The sequence below is a fragment of the Myotis davidii genome, unplaced genomic scaffold (assembly GCF_000327345.1).
Source record: "Myotis davidii unplaced genomic scaffold, ASM32734v1 scaffold1081, whole genome shotgun sequence".
Lineage (NCBI taxonomy): Eukaryota > Metazoa > Chordata > Mammalia > Chiroptera > Vespertilionidae > Myotis > Myotis davidii.
The window spans coordinates 72,391-95,156 of NW_006292443.1; the positions used below are offsets into that span (position 1 = coordinate 72,391).

At 49.8% G+C, this 22,766-nt stretch overlaps 1 protein-coding gene across 1 annotated transcript in view; it reads right to left on the bottom strand.

Moving 5' to 3' along the window:
• Nucleotides 1-617: 617 nt before the first annotated feature.
• Nucleotides 618-22,766, bottom strand: part of DPYSL2 (dihydropyrimidinase like 2) — a 77,859-nt gene continuing 55,710 nt past the window's right edge. Inside the window, exons 8-14 of the mRNA XM_006765919.2 lie at nt 22,069-22,189; nt 13,880-14,036; nt 13,441-13,582; nt 10,536-10,706; nt 5,609-5,788; nt 4,626-4,791; nt 618-3,102 (exon numbers count right to left, since the gene is read on the bottom strand). Coding sequence (XP_006765982.1) covers nt 3,011-3,102; nt 4,626-4,791; nt 5,609-5,788; nt 10,536-10,706; nt 13,441-13,582; nt 13,880-14,036; nt 22,069-22,189 — 1,029 coding nt within the window. The 3' untranslated portion in view covers nt 618-3,010. The remainder of the gene's footprint in view (nt 3,103-4,625; nt 4,792-5,608; nt 5,789-10,535; nt 10,707-13,440; nt 13,583-13,879; nt 14,037-22,068; nt 22,190-22,766) is intronic.

Below are 22,766 nucleotides of genomic sequence, written 5' to 3' on the forward strand. Positions count from 1 at the left end.
ACAGTGGGGATAGAAAACAAAAAGAGGCCGAAGCCGGTTTGGCTCAGTGGATCGGGGGATAGAAAACAAAAAGAGAAAGGAAGAGAAAAAGATGTCATCAGCCCTACGATGGCCTGGGAGCCCCCAGCACACACCCTCTTCACTCTCTTCACTCGGTGTTGTCAGAATCAAAAACACCAGTTAGCGGGGCTGCGGGGCGAGCATGCTCGGCACTGGCTTGGGGACAGAAAAGCAAATGCTTTATGTCGAGGTTTCCTGCAAGCTCCTGGACTGATGCAAATCAGCACACATTAATCTCTCATCTTCCACGTCCCCATGTAGCGCAAGGGTGTCCCAGGGAGCCCAGAGGTCACCCACACTAACCAACATGGTCCCATGGTGGGTCCGTAGCTGGATTCCGGGGCTCTGGTGGCCTCCCCAGTACAGTCAATGAATTTGACCCTCAGCTCCGCCATGCAGAGCTCTGCTGGGAATCAGACCTCAGTGGCCTGGACATGCAGTGACAACTCTGGAACTGGGACAGTCACCAAAACAAGGTCAAAGGGCCCAGGAAGGGAGGTGGTGTGGGAAGGCCAGGCCAAGCAGCTGCCTCTTGAACATCTCAACACAAACACAGCTGTGAAACAACCACATTTTGCTTTATTAGGCGTTCCATAGTAATATAACACAGAGTTCTTAAGGAATAATAAACACGAGACTTATTTGTTTGTTTTTTAACCATAATTATTTTGTCATTAAGACAGTGGTTACAAAAAAAAAAAAGGTACTCTTCTGGCTACACACGATGAGCTTTAGCACTGAAAGTTCCTCCTCATGGGTCACGATCACAATTCCAAGGATTAAGAACCATCTATTATGAAATCTTACACTGTTTCAGAGCATCAAGTCACTGCAGTTATTCAGATCTGAGACACTGTCGATTTATGTTAGCATTTACACATGACATTCGTCTAACAGACACACAAAGCAAGCCAACAGGTACACATGCTTACACAGCCTGCGGGAATCTCCAGGTTTCAAGCAGCTTTAAGGAAACAATCCAAAGAACCAAAATGACCAGGACCTGGTACAGGAAAGACAGGAAGACTCAAGTGAACACTGAAGAGCTGCGAGTGTTTCTTAGAATTGAAACAAAAAATACTTTTTCCAACTGGTTCAAATTTCTTCTACGTGAAGGTGAGAAAAAAAGCAAATATATTAAGTTAACCAATTATTCTTTAAAAGTGCAATTTCCTTTTCAAATAACAAATAAACAACAGCAGTAATAAAAAATACACCCCAACCATAACCCCAAAGGCAAAATGTGTGGAGAGACAAGTGGAATGACGGGATGACCTACTTTTGTGTGTGAAAGCAGCTGGGTCTTCTGAAAGCCTGCAGACAGACAGCACTTAGGAGAACCTGTACACACGCTTGGAAGGACACGCAACACAAATCAGCAAAGACAGGGACGGGCACAAAGGCAGCGAGTGAGAGGGTCACTGAGACAGAGGGAAGATGCTGACCCAGGTCACCTTCGGTCTCTACGGGCCTCATGTTCGATGTGTAAGTTTCTCCACAAGCAGCTCTGATGTGACATCGCACTCATTAAACAGATGTTTCCTTTTGCAAAGTAAAAGGGGCTTAAGGCCAATTTCCCAAGATTTTTCAGAGCTTAAAAGGCCTCCCGGTATTGCATGATGCCTTTTGAAATAATGGGACAAGAAAAAAAGATTTTCCCCCAAAGTGAGAAGCCCCATTGTGTTCAGGAACCCCAAGACACTTAGCCAGGAAACAGCAGGCTCTTGGGGCCACTCCCACCAGCTCAACAATGCTAAGCTGGTGGTTGGCCTGAGGGACTGGTTGGCTCACTCGGGTTTGGGGCTCACTTTACAGATTTGATTGTGTCTAACCAGGTAGCACTGCCTGGAGGAAAAACTCACACGTCCTGTAGCCTCAACTTCTGCCACATCTCGGCACTGCTTCAGGGTCTATTCTGGGCCCAGGTGTGCCCGTGAGGGTGGGCACCTCGGCCCTTCCCTGCACCTGGGAGGGTCTCAGACCCACATGCATGTCCTCATGGTGATGGGTGGGTAGCACCAGTCTTACAGGGACAGGACAGCAGATTACTATGGTTGTGATGACAAAGCTCACACCCTCCCAGGCAGGTTCTTATGACCACAGTAGAATGGTAGACCTGGTCATTTGAAGAGGCAGTGGGGAAGGCGAGAAACCAGTGTCTCAGAGACAAGGGCTGGAGGAAACACAAAGAAAGAGAGAGGCATGAAACGAATTAAAGAGAGAGAGAGAGAGAGAGAGAGAGAGAAGAGGTAAACCGAGAAAAAGACTTAATCTGCAGCAAAATCTGAGCCAAAAAAAAACAAAACTGCCCTAAAAGCAGTCAGCCCAGAAGACTACGGAATGGTGATGTGGACATTCTGGAACCTCAGGAGGGACACGACGAGTTTGCCGACCACCCTGAATCAGCGTGATGGTTACATAATTGCATCATTAGGATGTCCAGTTCAAACCCCTTGTATTAGTATTGAATTAGGCTTTCTAATTTAGTATTAAAAACAAAATCTCCCCCCTCCCCCACCCATCCCTTCCCAGTCCCATAACGAAAACATTTTTTTTTTAATTTAAAAAGAAAAAGGCAGCTCTGGGCAATTCACTTTATCTTCCCTCCCAATGAAAAGGAAGATGATAAATACAACAGAGGTTGGAGATGAGAAACACCCTCAGGTGATTTGCTCTGTTTCGCATGTCTGAGTGTTGGATGCGGCCCCCTGTACGGGGTTGGTGGGCAGACGTGGTGTGATGTTTGTAGATGTGTAGAGAAGTGGGTGAGCAAAGTCAGTGACTCCGGGTGAGGGACGGAGTGTGAGGCCCAAGAGGGAGCCCCGGGAACTGGCTGCCCCACAGTAACTATCACAGGCTCTTTAAAAAAAAAAAAAGGAAGGAAGTCTCAGAATGTCCTCAGTGTCCCATCCCCCAACCCCTATCCCCCAGTGGAATGGGCCCTGGAACTCTAGCCCAGGCTGGTGATGTTGGCACGGCCACCAGGGGGCGCCACGATGCGCTGGGTGGTGCGACGGGGGATGTTGTCATCAATCTGAGCACCTGGAGAGGAAAGAGGGGTGAGGGTCACAAGCAGAGTTACAGGAGTTCCTGTTCTAGGGCCAGACCCATTCTTTGTCCTCTCAACACTCCCTGGAAGTTTAAACGACAAAGAAGTGATGGGCTTAAGGTGGCCAAAGACTCAGACGGTATAAAGCAGTACCTGCAGAAGCCAGTTGGATCCATCACTTGAAAAAGTAAAGCTACATATAAAGGAACACTCCATTCCAGGCTGTCTCCTGACGCGTTACAGCCTGCCCCTATTCTGGTAGTCAGTTGAGTGCAGCTTTTCCGAAGTCACAGCCCTCTGGCCTTATGTTCCCCTAACACTACTCACCTCACTGTCTAATGTGATGGTTCCTTATATTAATGGCCTGGTGACATAAGACAGCACACCATTAGCCCATTTTAATTTATGACAAAACTAAGGTTCATTATTATTAAATCTTTCGAAAATGGGTAATCTGTATATGGCATATATGGCAATGTTCTAAAAACCAATATATCTGATCCCCCCCCAAAAAAGGGTCTAATTAACTGTTTAACACACCATAGAAATCTGGATACATATTTGTGGTTCAGAAGGCTAGAAAAGTGGAAGGGTTCTTTCTAGTTATGGGCCAAATGAAGGACTGGAAGGAAATTTCCAGTGTGGGAGCTCTAAAATCTTGACCCCTTCCTCTCATCATCCCTAATATCACATATTTTATTCAAGCAAATAGCTAACAATTCTCAAATGGCTCTATTCTGAGCTCTTTGCATGCACATTAATTCATTTAATCCTCACAACAACTCCATATGGTAGCTACTACTATTATATCCATTCTATAGATGAGGAGACTGAGGCACAGCTAGCAAGCATCTGGACTACGGAGTTAAGCTGCTGAAACTCCATAAGCTGAACTATACAATATACAGTTGACTCTTGAACAATGCAGGGGGCAGGAGTGCCAACCACCTGTGCAGTCAAAGCTCTGTGTATAATTCTGACTCTCTCAAAACTTAATTACAATGGGCTCTTCGCATCTGTAGATTCAACCAAACATGGACCAAAAACACTATTTTAGATTTGTATCTGGGAATCTGCGAATGCAAAAATATTGTTTTTGATCCACATCTGGTTGAACTGTATTTATTGGAAAAAATCCACATATAAGTGGACCTGCACAGTTCAAACCCATTGTTCAAGAGTCAATTGTACTGCATATTAGGGGAGAAGAGAAATCCTGAAATACCACCACATCTTTTCCTAGGATGGCCATAATACAGAGAAAAAAATGTCCTGTTAATATACTGGGTATTGCACACAGTGTACACATCATGCCATTATATGTGACACAAACTGATGTCAGGACTCTGAAACCCACTGGCCACTGGCTGTGAATGACATCTCTGGTGATGTCAGTATTTCCCACTTTGGGGAAAATGGGAATACCACTCACTCCTGCTTCTTCTCCTTCTACAAAAGTGATTCCAGACTCACCAGCCCCCTGCAGAACTGGGCCCTCCCCAAACCATAACCATACCAGACAAGCTGAATCCAGACTGGTGCAGGTTCCGGACGGGTGGGGCCTGCTGCTTGGCCGGAGACGTCTTAGCCGACGAGGCTGGAGTGACTGTCTTGGGTGTCACAGACACCTCGCACACAGGCCCATCGTACAGGCCACGGGGAACCCCTCTCAGCTCCGCCAGCTGCAAAACACAGGCCCCGCCCCCCGACTCAGGCGGCATTCGGAGGATGCCTCCCTGGGCACCCTCCCGATGTGGAAGAGGAGAGGCTAGAACAGAGGCTGGTGAGATTTAGAGATAGGGGCGCTCCTTATGGAGGGCAGGGCAGGGACAAATGTCAGCAGGGGGCCAGCTCCAGGACTCCAGGCTAGTGATCCTCCTAGGTGGGTCATGGGTAACTGGTTACTGTATGAAAATTAACATTTCTTACCATTTTCCCCAAGGCACTTCCACTTAAACCTACAGAATTTCCAAATATATTGTGAAAGGATCTGTTTTGATGGTCAAGATCTGGCCCAAACTTTCTTTCCAATCTCACTCTCCCTTTAATACCCTTCCAACTCTACTGACCCAGCCTGACACCTCCCCGCCCAGTGCTGTAGACTACTCTCCAAGCCCTGAAGGCACCATATATTTTCCGTACTCATAACATTCTCTCTACATACTCCTGTGTCTCCCTTCTTTGACTTGCCAATCTCCCACTTAACCTCCAAGACCCAACTCAGAATGCCCTCTCGCCATGACACTTTCCCCCCTGACTCCACAGCAGTGGCTCCTGCCCCGAACCCTATCGCAGCACATGTCAGCCTCACTTCATTCTGGCTGGCTGTGGACACGGCTGACTCCTCTGCTGGTATTCTCAAGTCCAGGAATTTAAAAAGTTTCCTTTTTCTCTGAATCCTTCGTACTCATCTTGATATTCTGACTCAAAGTGCTTAGAAGGGTTTATGAAACTGAAGGTAATCGATGACAAAACAATCATATGCTCCAAGCTACTCACCCTGCTCCTTGCCTTGATACGCTTGTAAACAAAATCAGGGAAGGGCTTCCGGGGGATGTAGCGCCCAGAGCCTTCGGTGACATGAAGGGTGCCGTCTTCCAGGACAATCTTCCCCTGGCTGATGACCACCAGCGGAGAGCCACGGCACTCCATGCCTTCAAAGATGTTGTACTCGAGAGCCTGCAGGAAGAGGGCACAGGACACTTAGATACGCCTGCCACCCTGGCTAGATTTCACCAGGCAGGCAGCACCCCCTGCCCCACATCACATGGACAAAAGAAAGACCCAGAGCTGGAGTCCCTGCCCCGCGGACCACACCAGCAGGCATTAATCTCCAAGTCTTAATTTCTCTGTCTAGAACACGGAATCATCTCTTCCCACCAGAAAAGCATGAAGACTTATAAATGCTACAAAACATAAGAGAAGGATTCCACGCATTAGCAGCGCCCTTGTTCTCACTAACTGACGCTCCAATCAGGTTGGAAGCAGAGGCCTTCCGTGACCGAGTTCTAATGTTAACCTTGAGTGGCCATCCTGGGCTAGGGTTTCCCGCTGGTGAGCCTGGCTCTCCATACTGTTAGCGATGTGGTGAAGCTGCAGTCCCTAAATGAAAAGACTGGGGTAATTTAAGGGGCTTGCCTTCATGAGATGTTTGAGGTTTAGTTCATTTCCCAAACATGCAGCAATCCAAGCTTTTCAGGATGAAAGAGTGGTGTATCTGTGTGCCCTCTTGGAAAACGGGCTGGAAGCAAGGCAACAGAAATCGGGGGCACTGTGCTCCCCACAAAAACCCCACTGTCAGTCTCCTCCCGCAGCTTCGGCTCACCCAAGGCCACCCTGACTCCCGGAGGCCTCCTGCTCCTTCCTGCCTGCCCTGTCACAGGCACCAATGCCTGCGCTGGGCCCAGGAATGGAACATAAATAGGCAGCTCCAACCATACAAAGCCACTTGGGCTTCTGGGAGAATTCAGACCAGGTTATCAGCACTAAAGGAGTTAGCCTGGTAATGAGCTGCCCCACTGCAGGTCAGCACCTCGGCTGGCTCCTTAGCTCACATTCGGTGTCAAAATGCAGTGGCGCTGGCCTGGCCAGTGTGGCTCAGTGGTTGAGCATTGGCTCATTAGCCAGGATGTCACTGTTCAATTCCCAATCAGGGCACATGCCCAGGTTGCTGTCTCAATCCGTAGTAGGGAGTATGTGGAAGGCAGCTGATCAATGAGTCTCTCATCAGTGATGTTTCGCTCTCTCTTGCGTGCTCTCTCTCCCTCTCTCGCCCCCCTTCCTCTCTGAAATCAATAAAAACTTTTTTTTAAATGCAGCAGTGCTGACTGAGAACAGCAACGAGGGAGAGTCAGTACTGCTCTGAGGCTCCGAGGACTCATATGGAAACAACCGAAAGAATGAGGCAGAGAGCATCTCGGAGGAGGGACCCAAGTGTGTCCTCAAGTCTTTCGTCGATTCTAAGACTTCCCTGAAGTCAGAATGTGTCTTACAGCAGGTGGACCTGCACAGTCAGTTGCTGTCAGTGGAGACTGAACCGAGTGCTTCCAGGGGGATCTGGGTGTGCTTTTCCCTCTGGCCTAGAGGACGACCACATGGAATCCACTGGATTTAAATTCCCAGCTTCAGGTTCTTCTGGACCCTACAGGCAGCAGGAACTCAGACCTCCAACGTGCATCAGTACTGGCATTTGGGTCATACTCTCCGAGGAGGCATTCTGCCCTCTCTGTACCCAAAGCCAAAGTCAAGGCTCACAGGCATTGGCCGTCACATCCTGCGAGGCAGATTCCCCTCTCACTTACCCTACGCTGAGCACAAGCTGGTCCTCGGTGGCTCAGCGTATTTTTATAGGTTCTGCCTCACCTTGACTGTGATGTGTCCCGATGGTGGCACATAAACTAATGGAACATCTGAGCACCGATGGCATTCAGATGTGGTGAGATGCAGAAGCTGTGTGACCATGGGCAGCTCACCCAGCCCTGCTGCTCTCAAAGGCTTGGTGACGAATGCAACACCAAAAGCATCCTACGTGTTCAGATCCCTGAGAGGATCCTGTCAGCTCTGAAATGACCTTGGAGAGGGTGTCATCCTTTAAGGGCTGGATCAAGCTCCCTCTCTGTCTTGTTACTCCACAGCTAACTGTCTATATTCTTACAGACGCCCCTGCGCCCTACTGGAGCAATGGAGACAACCTTGGACCCAGTGCCATTTGCCTTGGGTTCACATCCCGGGCCGCTATTTGCCACCTGTGTGACTTAGGACAAGTCCCTTACACTCCTCTGATCCACAGCTTCCTTGTCTACAAAAGGCCCACTTTGCAGGAATGGTGCTAGGATCACAAGAAATAGAAAAACAAGAGCAGCTAGCATACTACCTGACACAAAGCCGGCATGCAGAGAACATTCCCTCATCCACTGTCTGGTTTTTCATTGCTCTGTCCCAACAAGATCGCAGGCCCTTTAGTGCCAACAACATTGTAAGACACGTGTATTGAGTTTAACTGCATGTGAAGACTGAGCATAACCCGCTGCAAGAGCTTTGGGCCACCTCCCATTCTGAGAAGATGGAGGAACCAGCCCCATGTCCCTAAGTGACTAAAAAATCAACAAGTCAGTGGTCAGATCACAGTGCTCTGGGTGTTCAGAGCCCACCCTCTGTCAAACCATGAGGCGGTCTGGCTTGATCTCTCCCCAGTGTAGATGTGTTTAACCTACATCCAAGGGGCCCCTAAATTACTCATCTGGCTGGATGCCTGGAAGATCCAAGCAGGCTGTCAATAATAGTTATCTAAATGCTCCAAATTAACGCTAATCAGCGCTGTGGTAGGAAACACTGTCACATGGGACAGCCTCCTGTCTGTATTCTCCCAAATGATGAATGCTGCACAGGCGTGCTTAGTGTGGGCTCTTTAAAACAAGTGAGGATGAAAAAGAGGCACTTCTGGAAGTCAGCATGTCTGAGATGAGGTTGCCTGGAGGTAAAGCCAGGGCAGTGCTATCGCGTCAAAAGGTTCAGGTGGAATACCTGGAGGGAGAACCTGTCTTCTCGAATCATCGCTCCTTCACCCAGGTTAAGGTGCCAAATGCAAGCTCCCTAGTGAGGTCGTCTGCAGTTTAAATAATGAGTCCAGCTCCGCCTCCTCAGGAAGCACCTCTGGGAAGGACTGCTTCTGCACTGAACCCCGACCCGGAGGCGGCATACGCAGTCTGGCAGGGAAGCGCGCTGGACAATTCTGGGTTCTAATTCTGGCTCTACCGCAAAATAGCTATGTAACATTAGACTTAGGCTCTCTGGGCCTCCGTTTATTTATCTTCCCAATCGGGATAATAATACCATCCCCTTCCTGAAAAGGCCAAATGAAAGAGTAAATGGGAAGGAATATGATGTTAACTGCATAGGACTATGGGGGTTCCCTGGGCAGGATCCGCTACCTGTAAAGAAGCCACCCTGGGCCCCAAGAGGTTGTGATTAGGTTACAAGTCGGAGTGGCCGTGAAGCTATGCTGCAAAGCTAAGCCAGCCAGTGAGAAAGGGGGATGAAAGTCAACTACAAATAAATACCAAGGGCAGAGCAGCCTTCCCGGAAGCCACCCACCATCCCAGCACCCACAGGTGCCGGTAGAGGCTAGTGAGCACACCTCAAACCCCTCTGCTCAAATGGGAGAGGACTGGGGTGCAGCAAAGGGCCCAGGGCTGTCCTGGAGAAATGCCAGACGCCCACCCCTGAGCTGTGGTGGTACCTGGGAGTCAGGCTAGCTGGCGTGGACAGTCTAGAATCAGATTCCCTACTGAGCCAGCTTTCAATTCAGAACTTTAATTCACTTCCAGATTCATGAGTTTCTGACAAAACACGTCTGTCCTGTGTCCATTTCTTTTCCAAAGCTCCCTTTGCCCATATTCTTTCAATGGTATATCTATACAGATACATCAATATATCTGTACAGACACATACACATGAAACTTGTTCTGTAAAAAACCTCTGCCTAAGGCCCCTGACCTGACTCACAGGACATCCAGAGACCTCAACTAAATCCCACACTCGCAACTGAGGAGCTTGAGGCGTGACATGAGTTACTTGCCCAAGGTCCCATTAACAAGTCAGGGCACCGCCAAACTCTGCAGTCTGGACTAAGAGACAAGAGTCACTCCAGGGCCTTGGCCGGGTAGCTCAGTTGGTTAGAGCGTTGTCCCAATATGCCAAGGTTGCAGATTCAATTCCCGGTCAGGGCACATACAAGAATCAACAAATGAAAGCATAGATAAGTGGAATAACAAATCTCTCTCTCTCTCTCTCTCTCTCTCTCTCTCTCTCTCTCTCTCTCTCATCAATAAATGGGTTTTAAAAATTAAAAAAGTGACACCCCAAACTCCAGATTCTAAAACCATATCAGAATGGCTGCAGGGAGTATTTCTTCTATTTGGAAAGAAGTCAAAGTCAATTAGTTCCTTGAGGACAATAAGAGCCTCTGTCATTTATGTTTCTATAGGGCAACACTGACATGAGAAAACAACGGCTTAAAAAAATAGACATGCCCAGTGGGCACCTCAGGAGTGTTTATTTAGGTCCCCTGCACCAAGTGCCGCCATGGGAGGTGCTGCACCAAACTAGAAAAATGGAATGGTGTCTGACTCCTAGAAGCTCCCAATGTCCTGCATGACTGGCTCTGAAGGTCTGTAAGTAGAGACTCTATCTGTAAGAGAGCCTGTGGTACTCCAAAATGATAAGCGTAACTTACCGTCAGTCTTTTTGACCTCACTAAAGAAAAAAAAATTTTTTTATCAACAAAAAGGAAATTATAATATATCCCAGGAAACGTTCATTCCTGTCACAGTGAGTTCTCTCCCTCAATCCTGGGACTCTCCATCCTCTGTCTCTTTCTGTGACTGTGATCTGTTTGGATTGGCTGCGCACAGTGAACAGGCCTTACACTGTTGTGGGTCTTGGCAGAGATGGTTTTAACGCTGTCGGGGTCCCAGATGACCAGGTCCGCATCGGATCCCACAGCAATGCGGCCTTTCCGGGGGTAAAGGTTGAAGACTTTGGCTGCGTTGGTGCTGGTCACGGCCACAAACTGGTTCTCATCCATCTTCCCAGTGACCTGCAGAGTAGAATACACACACACACACACACACACACACACACACACCAAAAACAGGTCAAGAGGTTGAAGGGTGGACCGCGACTCAGCAATAAAAATGAACACACTTTTCATACATACGACAACTTGGATGTAAGGGCATTATGCGGAGTGAAACAACCAATCTCAAAAGGTCACATACAGTATGATTTCATTTATATACACATTCTTAAAATAACTAAGTTACAGAGAAGGAGAACAGACTAGGAGAGAAGAGGGTAGGGATGGGTGTGACTATACATGGGCAGAGTGAAGGGGCTCCTTGTGGTGACAGGGGACATCTGTACCTTGTTTGCAGTGATGGTCACATGAATCTCCATAGGACAAAAGGACACACACACACACACACACACACACACACGGCACCATCGTTGATTGCTGGGCTTTGATATCTTACTATAATTATGTGAGATGCAGCTACCAGGGGAAACGGGAGGAGGGTACACAGGCCCTCTCTGTCTTCTCTTTGCAACTTCCTCTGAATATAATTATTTCAAAATGAAAAGTTAAAAAAAAAGGTGACGGGGATACAAATGCCTCTTGAGGAAACATCATTAGACTTGAGCGGCTGTCCTTTTCAAAGATACGGTTCAGACCTAGGCTTCTAGTCTAGCCAATCTAGAGGTCTCAGCCCCATGTCTGGGTTTCTGCAGCCAATGACATTTCCTCATGTCCTTCCTGCCCTTTCTCATCTCTACCACGTGTGCTCTATGTCCTTTCAAAAGCAGAATTTGAGGACGTGCCTGCATAGAAAACTACCCTAAAGTAGTAGAAAACTGGGCAAAGGAAATGAGCTGGTATTAAGAGGAAGAGAAAAATATCAATGGTCCATAAGCATATGAAAACATACTCACTCCCATTAGTAACTGAAGGGATTGAATGAAAGACAAATTCACCCATCAAATTAGCCACATTTTGGGGGTTTTGATTATCACACCAATGAGGACCAGGTAGAAGAGACTGGGGGATGTCACACAGGCTGGTGGCACACAAATGGATGCAATCTTCCTGGAAGTATATATACTTTGGCAATATATATAGCAAAAGCCCAAAAAATATACATATCCTTTGATTCAGCAATACCACTTCTAGAAATTTCTCCTGGAAGCATAATAAAAGATGTGTCCAAGGATAGTCATCCCAGTAACAAAACCAGGTTTCCTATGGGAAGCTGAGCACTGGATCAGTCCAGTGGACGGCCTGACAGGCCCAAGAGGCTACCCATTTCTTCAGTGGGGTGAGAAGTGGTTGTTCTATTAAGGTACAATTCAATGACATACCCAGATGCAATTGTACAACTCGATTTCACTGTTCATTTGTATCACCAATAAGGAAAATATTGCTGGGTGACGGTAAGACATAAAAGTACATGACAGCGCAGCCAATGTGGCTCAGCGGTTGAGCATTGACCCTCAATAAGGAAAATATTGCTGAGTGACGGTAAGACATAAAAGTACATGACAGCCTGGCCAATGTGGCTCAGCGGTTGAGCATTGACCCACGAACCAAGAGGTCGCTAGTTCAATTCCCAGTCAAGGTACATGCCCAGGTTGCAGGCTTGATCCCCAGTAGGGGGCATGCAGGAGGCAGCCGATCGATGTTTCTCTCTCATGGATGCTTCTATTTCTCTTATCCCTCTCCCCTCCTCTCTCTCTAAAAAATTCAATAAAAACATATATTTTTTTTAAAAAGTGCTCTGAGGCTTTCCTAATTCAATTCTTTGGACTCTGTATGAGAAAAATAACTTTTCACTGCTGATGCTTCTCAACTTATAAACATGCAATTAAAAATCACTTTCAAGACCACTTATGCAGTTACCACCAAACTACTGTCAAAACAGAAATAAACTTTTCCTGCATTAAAAAAAAATTAGAAACAACATAAATGTTCAAAGAACATAAAGAATAAAAACAAGTTTTTCAGGTATATTTCAGAATGTGGAGACCTTTTCATGATGTATTGTCTTAATAAAACAAGCCGTGGTGTTTACACACTCACACACACACATATCATATACACACATGTGCACTCTTGCACTGACAAAAAATGGAAAGACATTTGGCCAACATATTAGTTGTCATTAAATCTGAAAGATGGTGTCATGAGTAGTTTTTATTCACTTCCATTCTTTCTGGAACAAGGATATATTGTTTGCATAATTTAAAAAATTCATTAGGAAACAAAACCTGTACTGCTGTTATGTTTTAAAGCACTGAAAATGCAAAAGTCCCAAGACCCTTGAAGGTCAGAGTATGCTCAAAGCAGGCCCGCCACCAGCTTGTAGTTGTCATGGGTAGAAATGCTGAGCCCAAAGAGCCCTAAAGACACTTTTAAGGAGATGGAGTCCATTTCTAAGAATAGAAGGTTAACTAAGAAAGTCACCAGGTCTCTAAGGAAGCTTTTTCCTGACTAATCACAAAAGAGTCACATTTTAAAGACTGTGGGGTATTGTTTTTTTTAGTCTCCACTGATCACAAATGATAATGATAAAAAATGTATATAAAATGTTTAGAAGGAAATGAACTATATAAGGCGAGATCTTGGATTCCCAAACCTAAGAAATATTGTCATACAAATACCAGCTTCTAGAATTTTCTCAACTGCCATTGCAAGGCTGACATGAGACCGATGGCCCTCAGATAAGGAGGCCGGAGAAAGCTGGGGCCAGCCCAGGAGGGAGACCACTGCTCCTTACCACAGCCTTATCCCAGACGACGGACATCCGCTCCTCAGTGCCATTGGTGCCTTCGGGGATCAGGGTGAAGTTGTCCTTTCCGACCGCCTTCTGGGCAGTGTTGAAAGTACAATGGGCACTGCCAGTGACCTGGAGATCTCCACTGGAAGGGAAACAGATGACACCTATTTGTAAGGCATCTTAGGGTGTCACCGCACCACAGTGGAATCCTTTGGATATCGCATTCATCCCTGTCGGCTGGCCCACGTTTTTATTCTAAATTCCCCTCCCCAGAATGGTGCCAAAGTGACAATCCCCTGTTCCCGTTTAGCCAACTGAGTCTGGAGAACACAGGTCTGTCTGCAAGCCTTCTTTTGCCACCATGCTGTAACCCACCAGGTCAGGTTGGTCTGAGCGAAGACTTAAGAATGGAAAGTATGAACAAGTCGCCAAGACTCACCAGGACAGCAAGGAGTTCAGAAAGTCCGGAGTGGTCGGGTCAGGGCTCAGGGGTGGGGAGGTGACAAAAGCAGCGGCCTTGGCCCAGTTCTTGCTCCAGTAGTGGGAGCCATCAGTTCCCAGGCTGGCGGTGACGGGCTCGCCGTACACCACGGTTCCTGACAAAGAGAACAAAGCTGAATACCATGCAATGAGGGAGAAAGGGAACCAGCCTTGTTGGGAGCAGCCACCTGCCCAGCAGCATGTCAAGGACTCTCACCAGCCCTTCAGAGAAGGTGCCAGCCGCATCTCACAGGTGAGGACACAGATACCTGAGGCCAAATACCTCACCCACCAAAGGCACCACCTCAGCGTGTGTTCCCTCAGAGTTCACCTTGGGACCTTGCTCTTCTAACTCAACACACTCCGTAGGTGATCCCAAACGTGCCACCTCCTACACTGCTCATTCCCAAATCATTAACACTCTCAGACTGCATTCAAGCAACCAGGCCCAAGTGCTGTCTAGACTCCTATTTTGGGGATCCATAGCATCTCAAACTTAACCTTACTGCCCACCAAATACTCCCCCTACTCTCCCAACACTTCCCAGCCCCCCTCACAGTGTCTAGTTCTAGCTACTGAGCTGAGAGAGGGGATTAGATGTTATACCAAGGAGCTGAAGCATTTGAGAGCAAACAGATCTGCCCACGGGACAGTGTGGCTCCCTGAGTACCACCTGAAGGGAACTGCCATTAGCACCCCGAGTCACAGCTGGCTTTGTAGGAGAAACAAAGGACTTTGCAGTACATACTGCGAAATACACTGTAAAGAAAGACGGTCAGTTCCCCCATGCCCAAATCATGTCCTTCTCTGGCCATTCATGTGCAAGCCGGACAGGTGGGAATCATTTACATCATGGAATGCCAATGCTTCACTGGCTGAAGCCCATCCTTTCCTCCACTGCGTGTCCCATCCCTTAGCTCATTTCTCCCCCAGCTCATTCCAGCAGAGCCTCCCAATCAGAGTTTAGATTTACTTTTGCTTTCCTAACCTTCCTCCCCAGCTCTCCATCCCTTCTCCATGACATTCCCGGAGTGATCTCCCTAAGACTGTCTTCCCAGGCCACTCCCTTCAAGAAGTCCTTCAAGGAGCATTTGCCTTCAAGCACAAAAACGAACTCCTCGCTGCCACATCTGATGCAAGCCATTGTCCGGCGGCCTAACAAAGCTTATCTCCCCATCATGTCATCCAAAACTCAATCCAGTCGCCACTCCAGTACTCCAATAACCACCCATTTTGAATTTTTGGATTCTCCCTAGATGGAGATACCCTAACGAACACGACTCTGCCTGCACATAGGAGGCTGAACTCAGTAAGTGTGCGTTAGGGTGATCTTTTACTAATGAAAGGCATCGGAGCTGAAAATTGATGCCAGGCCAGCCTTCCCACCTCCAGGAATCCCCTCTCCTCACCTCCTCCTGCCACAGGGCTACCCCCCCACCCCCCCCCAGCGGTCCTTCAAGCCCTTCCTCATTCCCCAAACACAGGGTCCTCAGGGCCAAACACTTCTCAGTCAGGAATGTGTCTCCTTCCTCTCACAGCCTTCCCGAGGCCTTACCTCCAGATAACTAAACCACAGGCCCTCTAGGCCACAGCGGCCACTCTAGCTGGCTCCTCCCAGCTGTGCCCTCCAGCCTTAGGAATTTCATAAAGGAGTCCCGGTTCAGAGGCCACAGCGGGCAGCTCTCCAGGGGAATCGGTAACAGTCCTGAAGCAGGAGGGAGGGCTCCACACCCGGGAAGGCTCACCCAGAAGGAAGGCCCCGGAGCCAACGCTCAGAACGCCCTGGCAGGTCTCCTGGGGGCCGGACCTTCTCAAAGCCTCTCAGGCAGAATTCGGTCTGAGGAGCCAGCTGGATGTAAATAGCTCCAGCTCATTCCAAAGTAGAAAAACTCCGCACGCCGCGAAGGCCCTGGCTGGAACCAAGTCCATGATGAAGACGCAAACGGCTGAGCAGCACCCCGCCACACGGTTCTCGGGACTCTGCTCGGGCTCTTCCCCTCCCGGCTCCGCGCAGCCGGGCCTGCAGCCCTGCTGGCTATTGTCATAGCACAAGGCAGAAGCTGGCACAGGCATCAGGAAAACAAAGGACTCATAACCCTAACGTGTCCAGGTTTTGTTGACATGAAAAAGTTCGAGAGAGCAGAACCACCTGGAGAAAAACATCCTGGACCATAGCGTTCCCTGGTTTTCCCGTAACTTGCTCCTGCTCATCCTCGGCCTGAATCTGCCCTGCAGTCCTGCTTTGGGAACCTGAGAGCAAGGAGGGGCTGGCTCCTGAATGCATCCTGAATCCCCCTCAGTGCGTGCCCTTGACTGCGGCCCTCACCTCAGTCTGTGACATACAACTGCTGGCGGCGCGGGGCTGGTGCACAGAGCATGCACTCACCACGAAAGAATGAACTCAGCCTTCAACCTCTGGAAAACCCAGAAGTGGGTCAGAGCTCCAAGGCCACTGCTGGGCAGCCCTGCCTGAGGCCCAGGCTGAGCCAGGGCTCCGGGGCCGGGGCCAAGCTGGGACGGGGGCACTTAGAGACGGAGAAAGGCAGCTTGAGGTTCATTTCTGCTTTGTCCTTCCTGTTCAGATTCCAAGCGATCCTAAGGTGCTGCGGTCTTTTGGTTTATTCCTTTTCTTCGGCCCCTAAGGGCAGGGCAGGGCAGGAGTTAACCCATCCTGTGGGAGACCCCTACCCTAGGGGGCGTGTGGGCCATGCTGGGGGCTGGGGGCTGCTCCCAGCACCAGGGCGAGCTCCTGTTTGATGCACTGTACCTGAGCAAGCCGTGTGGGAGCTTCTGACCCTCAGGCCACAGACACCACTGAGCTGCCTTCCAGAAACAATCACCACTAATCAGAATAAACCACGGTGGGCTCAATTGGCCAATCGGCACTCCTCCACACACACTGCTGAGTCCTTCTTGGCGGAGGTCAGACCTTCCGATGTCCTTCTCCAGGGAACATCTAAACTGAAGGATGGGACCCTGATCCAGCAGCTGGCAGGCTCCCCAGGCCAGCCCGGAACTGCAGGGCCCGCGGCTGGTGCTGAATCACAAGGGACTGGGGCCTGAGAATATTCATGCAGAGTAAATGGGAGGCTGGGCTGTGACAGCGCCCCCATGGACAAGAAGCAGGGCAAACCCAGAGCAGAAACAATGGAAGACTGAGTACATGTATTTCAACACACAACCACAAAAGCACAGTGAAACACTGGCTGGATCTCTCGATCTCTCTCTCTCTCTCTCTCTCTCTCTCTCTCTCTCTCTCTCTCTCTCCTCTCCCTCCACAGCCCACCGCCCCAGGAGCCAACAGCCGAGCCTACCCATGAGTAATCCCGTCAGATTCTGGTACCCAGAGGGTTCCAGAGGAAGAGAACCAACGTTCCCTGAATGAGTCTGGGGTTTTGGAATTGCCCCTCTAATCTAATTTGTTTTAAGGGCACTAATGACTCATTTCCACTAAGAAAGAGGGCAACAGGGAGGCGCAAAATATCCCCACCACAGACACACTTACTATTTACTCTAAGAAGTAACGTTTGGGTTGACTGTGTGTTCGATACCTTAGGACATTTCTGTCAAATGGAGTAATCGTGCTAGACCACGTGGTAAAGAAAGGAGGGGCTCGGGGATGCGAGCTCATGGCCCAAGTGCAGCATCTGTGACCGGGGTTCCTGCCTGCCCTGAGGGAGATGTTTTCTGCAGCAGCCTCCGGCCTCAGGCGCGGGAACCTGCACAGACTCCCATCCTGCAGCGGCTGCATTACAGTGCAAACTGCATTCCCAAGGTCTGTGTCTGCTGCCGAAGCGAGGGCTTTGTCTGGGAAGGAATTTTTGCCTCCAGACAACCTTGGGGCTCCAGCTGCAACATCAAGTCTTCCCTGAGTCTCCAAGCCCCCAGGCCAGCGTGCAAATTTCAGACTTGCCAGTGCCTACAACTGAGGGAGATTCCTTAAGATCTCTCTCTCTCTCTCTCTCTCTCTCTCTCTCTCTCTCTCTCCCTCCCTCCCTCCCTCCTGTTTCGCTGAAGAGCCCTGGCTAACAGATTTCTATGGCATGCACAAGCCAAGTCGTGTGCCCCTCTTTGGGTCCAAGACTGCTAGGCTGTGATTAGCATGACACTAAGGATCCATCCCCAAGTTGGGGTGGTCCTCCTGCCTCATCCATGACCACATGCTTCTCATTGTGCCTGCGTCATTCCTATTGACCCGCAGGGCAAAGGAAGTCTTGTCTCGGTTTGGGCTCCCAGGGTTTAACGTCCCTCAGTAACCACCAGATGTTGTGAACATTTCTGCATCTGGTGGTGGGGCTGGGTAAGGAGGAGGCTGGAGAAAAGTGTCTGCTGGCTAAGGTCGGGCACTCACTGCCCACACACTGTCATCCACGCGCGGGAGGCATCACGGCCACACTGGATGTCACACGTAGACAAAATGCAGCCTGAGGGAGCCACTGCAGAGCAGTCCCAGAGGGGCCCTCAGTGGAGAGGGGGCTGCCCGGAGTCCCGATCCCGGTTTCGGTTTCTCATAGGATGAATGAGCTGGGGAGCACGATACTCACTTCCACAGTTCAGTTTCTCTTCATGCTAGGAGCCTATTAAATCGGCCAATGTCCAAGTGCTTTTGAAGAGTAAAAATTGCCCAGGGCGGCCTGGTCCTGGCTGTCCCAGTGGATGGCACAGAGGAGGGAGGAGCAGGTGCAAGGCCGCCTCTGGGGAACAGTGTGGTCGTGGTGGGTCAGGCAGGCATGTGAAAACAGTGCTCATTTATGTTTTTCCTCATATCCTTGCTTCCCCAAACTCCCCGTTTTAGATGTAGGACCAGCACATGGGAACCAATCAGAGAAGCAGGTGTAGGGTTAGGATTTTCCCGTAGCGCCCATCTGCAGAGACATGGCGAGTCCTCCCCTGTGGCCTGAGATAGGCAGTGTGTGTCTGTAACAGTGGCACCTTCCTCCGCGCTCTGACCACACGTGGCTGCACCTCTTTGGCAGCACTGACCATCTGCCTTTGTGACTTTCTGCCCGTGTCCCCACCCTGCTGGTGAAGGAGCTGAGGGCTAGGACCATTTCGACCACAGCACAAAGGCCTGAATTATCACACAGTAAAAGGAAACAGTAGCCCAAGCCAGCTTTGCTCGGTGGTTAGAGCATCAGCCCTCGGACTGAAGGGTCTTGGGTTTGATTCCGGTCAAGGGCATGTACCTCGGTAGCAGGCGCAATCCCTACCCAGGTCAGGGCATGTGCAGGAGGCAACCAATCAATGTTTCTCTCTCACATTGATGTTTCTCTCTCTCTGTCTCTCCCCCTCCCTTCCACTCTCTCTAAAAAGCAATGGGGAGAAAATACCCTCAGGTGAAGATTAACAACAACAACAACGAAAGTACATAGTAAAAGCTCTTGAATGAATGGAAAATCTCTCCAATTTATAGATGAAGAAATGGAGCAGTGGAAAGTTGGCCTCACACTTGCCTCCAGGGCCAGAAGAATCCACCTGAAGAAAAGAATCCTTCGTAGAAAATCCTCGCCCAGGTCAGCAGGCGTCTTTCTTTGCTTCTCTGACCAGCCCTTCACTCAGCAGCCATGTGAGTAGCAGGTATGCGTGTTACACGCATCTTTACGAACAGCGTCTCACGCGAGCATCACTGCCGTGCTGTGCGGTAAGCCAGCATCTCGTGTGAATGCACAGGGACCTGGCATCTGTCAGCACAGGAGGTTGATGCCAGAGTGTGAATGCTTATACAGCCTCATGTTGTTCTTCTCGGCCCATATTGTCCCAGGCTGTGCTGGGCACAGGCTTTAGTTTTACCGGGCTTGTTGAGGAACTGAACCCCAACAGATACCGACAAGAAGATGGTCACCACATTTCCCAAACTAAAATAATCTCAAAGCATCGAGTCCCATATTAACATGGATATGCATGGCCTGAGGCCAGCTATCCCACCACTCGCCAGCCTCGGGGGTCAGTTTACTCAGCTGCCAAGTAAAGCAAAGTACAACGACGCCTGCCCGGCCACCTCTCAAAGTTGTTACAAAGTCCCAACAAGACAGAAGGAGTCTTAAGAGCCGGCAAAGCCAGCTAGGATTTCCATTCTTCCTCACGAGCACGGGATGCACTGGAGGGTTCCTGGCGGCTCGGTCCCTCTGAAGCAAAGGCTTTCCCGGGCTACCCAGTGAGCGAGAGTCTGAATGCAAGAGCTGCCCTGGGAACCGCAACGCGGGCACAGTTGGGACTCATACCTGGAAGGTTCTAAAACAAACAGACTTCGTAGTCCCTTCTTCACCCTCACACCCTAGTACTCACACAGGATCAAAGTCATAAAGACAACGGAGAGACAGCTCGGGCACCGAGTCTCAGTGCATTAGAACAGGACTGTTTGTATAACAACATTCTCCAGCTCCACATCTTCATGTGGGGAAACTAAGGCACAGAAAGGAGAGGGTCTCCAGCGCACCTGCCAGGGCTGGCCCAGACCGGTCTGGTGGGAGGCCCTCCTCCTGTGCAAGTCACTGGCTGAGTTCAAAAACAAGGCCTCAGTAGTTAAATTATATTAAATGGAATGTTTAATTATATTAAAATTACATTAAATGTTTAACTTTTTGTTTCTTATTGTCATCTGACTACAGTATGGTTATTAAAACAAATGAAATAGGCTGCCCACCACTTCCTCCTTTCAGACACTGTGCCCACTGTGCCCGCGGGGAAGCAGTGGCTGTGACGCGCTGGGCGCTGAGGCCGACTCCCACACGCGCCAGCGTGTTAGAAGCGGGTGCCTGGGTGACACAGGGCCCTCGTGAGGGAGGGTCGCTCACAGTCACCATCTACCACGTCTCCTAGAAACAATTTACAGCCCATTCTGAGCAGACGAAGTTATTTTAGGTGAATCTTTTATTTTAAAAAGGCCATTCCTTCCAGCTGCCATGAGAGGATGAGCTGCAGGAAGAGGACAAAGTGCCATCCCGTCTGATCCGGAGCCTGAGGACAGGGGCCCAGGGGAGCTCCAAGGAGGGCCTTCTGCAAGCCGCCCTCTCTTGGGACCAGCTGACTCCGTGGCCACTCAGCAGTTTGATCTAAGTCTTGCCCCAAGTCACCCATCAGTGAAGAAACCCTAGTCCTCCTTATCCACGCAGATCCCATCCCACAGAGAACTAGAAACAAAGCCTCAAGGTCGGACTGAGAAAGAGGAATGCAGAGAGAGAGGTAAAGCGAAAGGAGAATGAGAAAGGGAGGCCAAGAAGAGATGTGAGACCAGGAGAAAGCAGGGCAGAAATCAAGAGAGAAATGGAGACACAAAGATGGAGAGAGTAACAGAACAAGAAATAACAGAAATGGAGAAATACGGGACTGGAGAGATCCAGAGAGGCAAAGGGTGGGAACATAATGGAAGGAAGGAAGGAAGGAGGCAGGGAGAGAGGAAGGACCCTCTTATGATAGTCATGTTCACATCAGGCCAAGAGCCACCTGTGTCCACTGCATGCGATCAGGCTCTGTGTGGGCAGCTACCCTCCCAAGCCAGGAACACGTGGTGCGAGTATCCAAACTCGCTGCCAAGGGCAGGTTACAGCCGGGCTCGGCAGCATCCATAATGGATAAGATGCCCACGGAACAGCTCTGGAAGCTGCACTTAGTAAATTAGTTTCCAATAACTTTCTCGATGGCCTCCCAGCTTGAGCCCAGACTATATCAACATAATGTACAGGGAGTGACTTGGGCACCAGAAGGCCTGGACATGACATGCCCAGGGCAACACCCCCGCCCCCACCCCCAAGGCTCTCTCACCCAGTGGACAGCACTACCAGCCACAAGGGGAAATGCATTTTGCAACAGAAAGTTGCCCAGAAGGGTGCTGCTGCTGCGGATGGAAAGTGATGCCATCTGTGTACGTGCCTAGTTTATCTAGACTGCATGGAATTAATCCAACCTTCCCAGAGGAGGGGGTGACAGGGGGAAGTGTGCCTGCCTGCCCACTGGTGCGGTGCACAGTTTTAAACAGGTACTAAAGGCCGCGCAGTGGAGCAGGGGAGAAACTGGAGCTCCTGCCTTGCTCAGCTGTAATTAGGTTAATGCTGGCACGTGGTGAAAGTGGACCACTTGGCATAAGGGTCTGGAAAAGGAGCCCTGCTCGCTTCCAAACCGGCCAGCAGTCAGGCAGCCAGCAGCACCTACCCTTTTTCCGGGCCTGGGCGATGACTTCAGCCGCGCTCTTGCTCATCACTTTGGTGATGTACAGGGGGCAGTTGGTCTGGTTGGCGATGGTAATCGAACGATTCACGGCTTCAGCCTCGACCTACAGAAAAGCATCTGAATGTGAGAACCATCCCCACTCCACAAGCCCATCGTCACCCTCCACCCTGCAAAAAAGGTTCAGATGCCTGGGAGACCACTGTGTCCTCAAGACTCTACCCTGAGTGGCACGCCAGATGTGACCTGCCCAGTGTCACTCCATATTGACTAGAGTGAGAAGCATCCCTTCCTGGCCCTTCTGAGTGTGGTGGGGATAACTGCAAAGCCAGCAGCAGCCTGGGAGATGTGCAGCTTCTCGGGCCTCGCCCACTCCCACAGGGCCAGCACCTCTTGGCAGTGAGACCCGAGGTGGTTTTTACGCTTGCTAACGTTTGAGGACCACCACGCACAGAAACACTGCTCCCAATGTTCACACTTCATTCCAGCTGCCTGGTCTTGAGGCAAGACCCTCATTGATGTGATCATTTGTGCTGGGCTTCTGTACAATGCTCACAGAGGAAGCCAGCACCGACGAAGGGACAATGCGGCCTCACAGGGCCCTGGGGATGGAGCAGGCAGCATCTGTGCAAACCAAAGTCCCTCTGTGTGTGCACCATGGCCGTGGCCAGCCACAGGCTGGT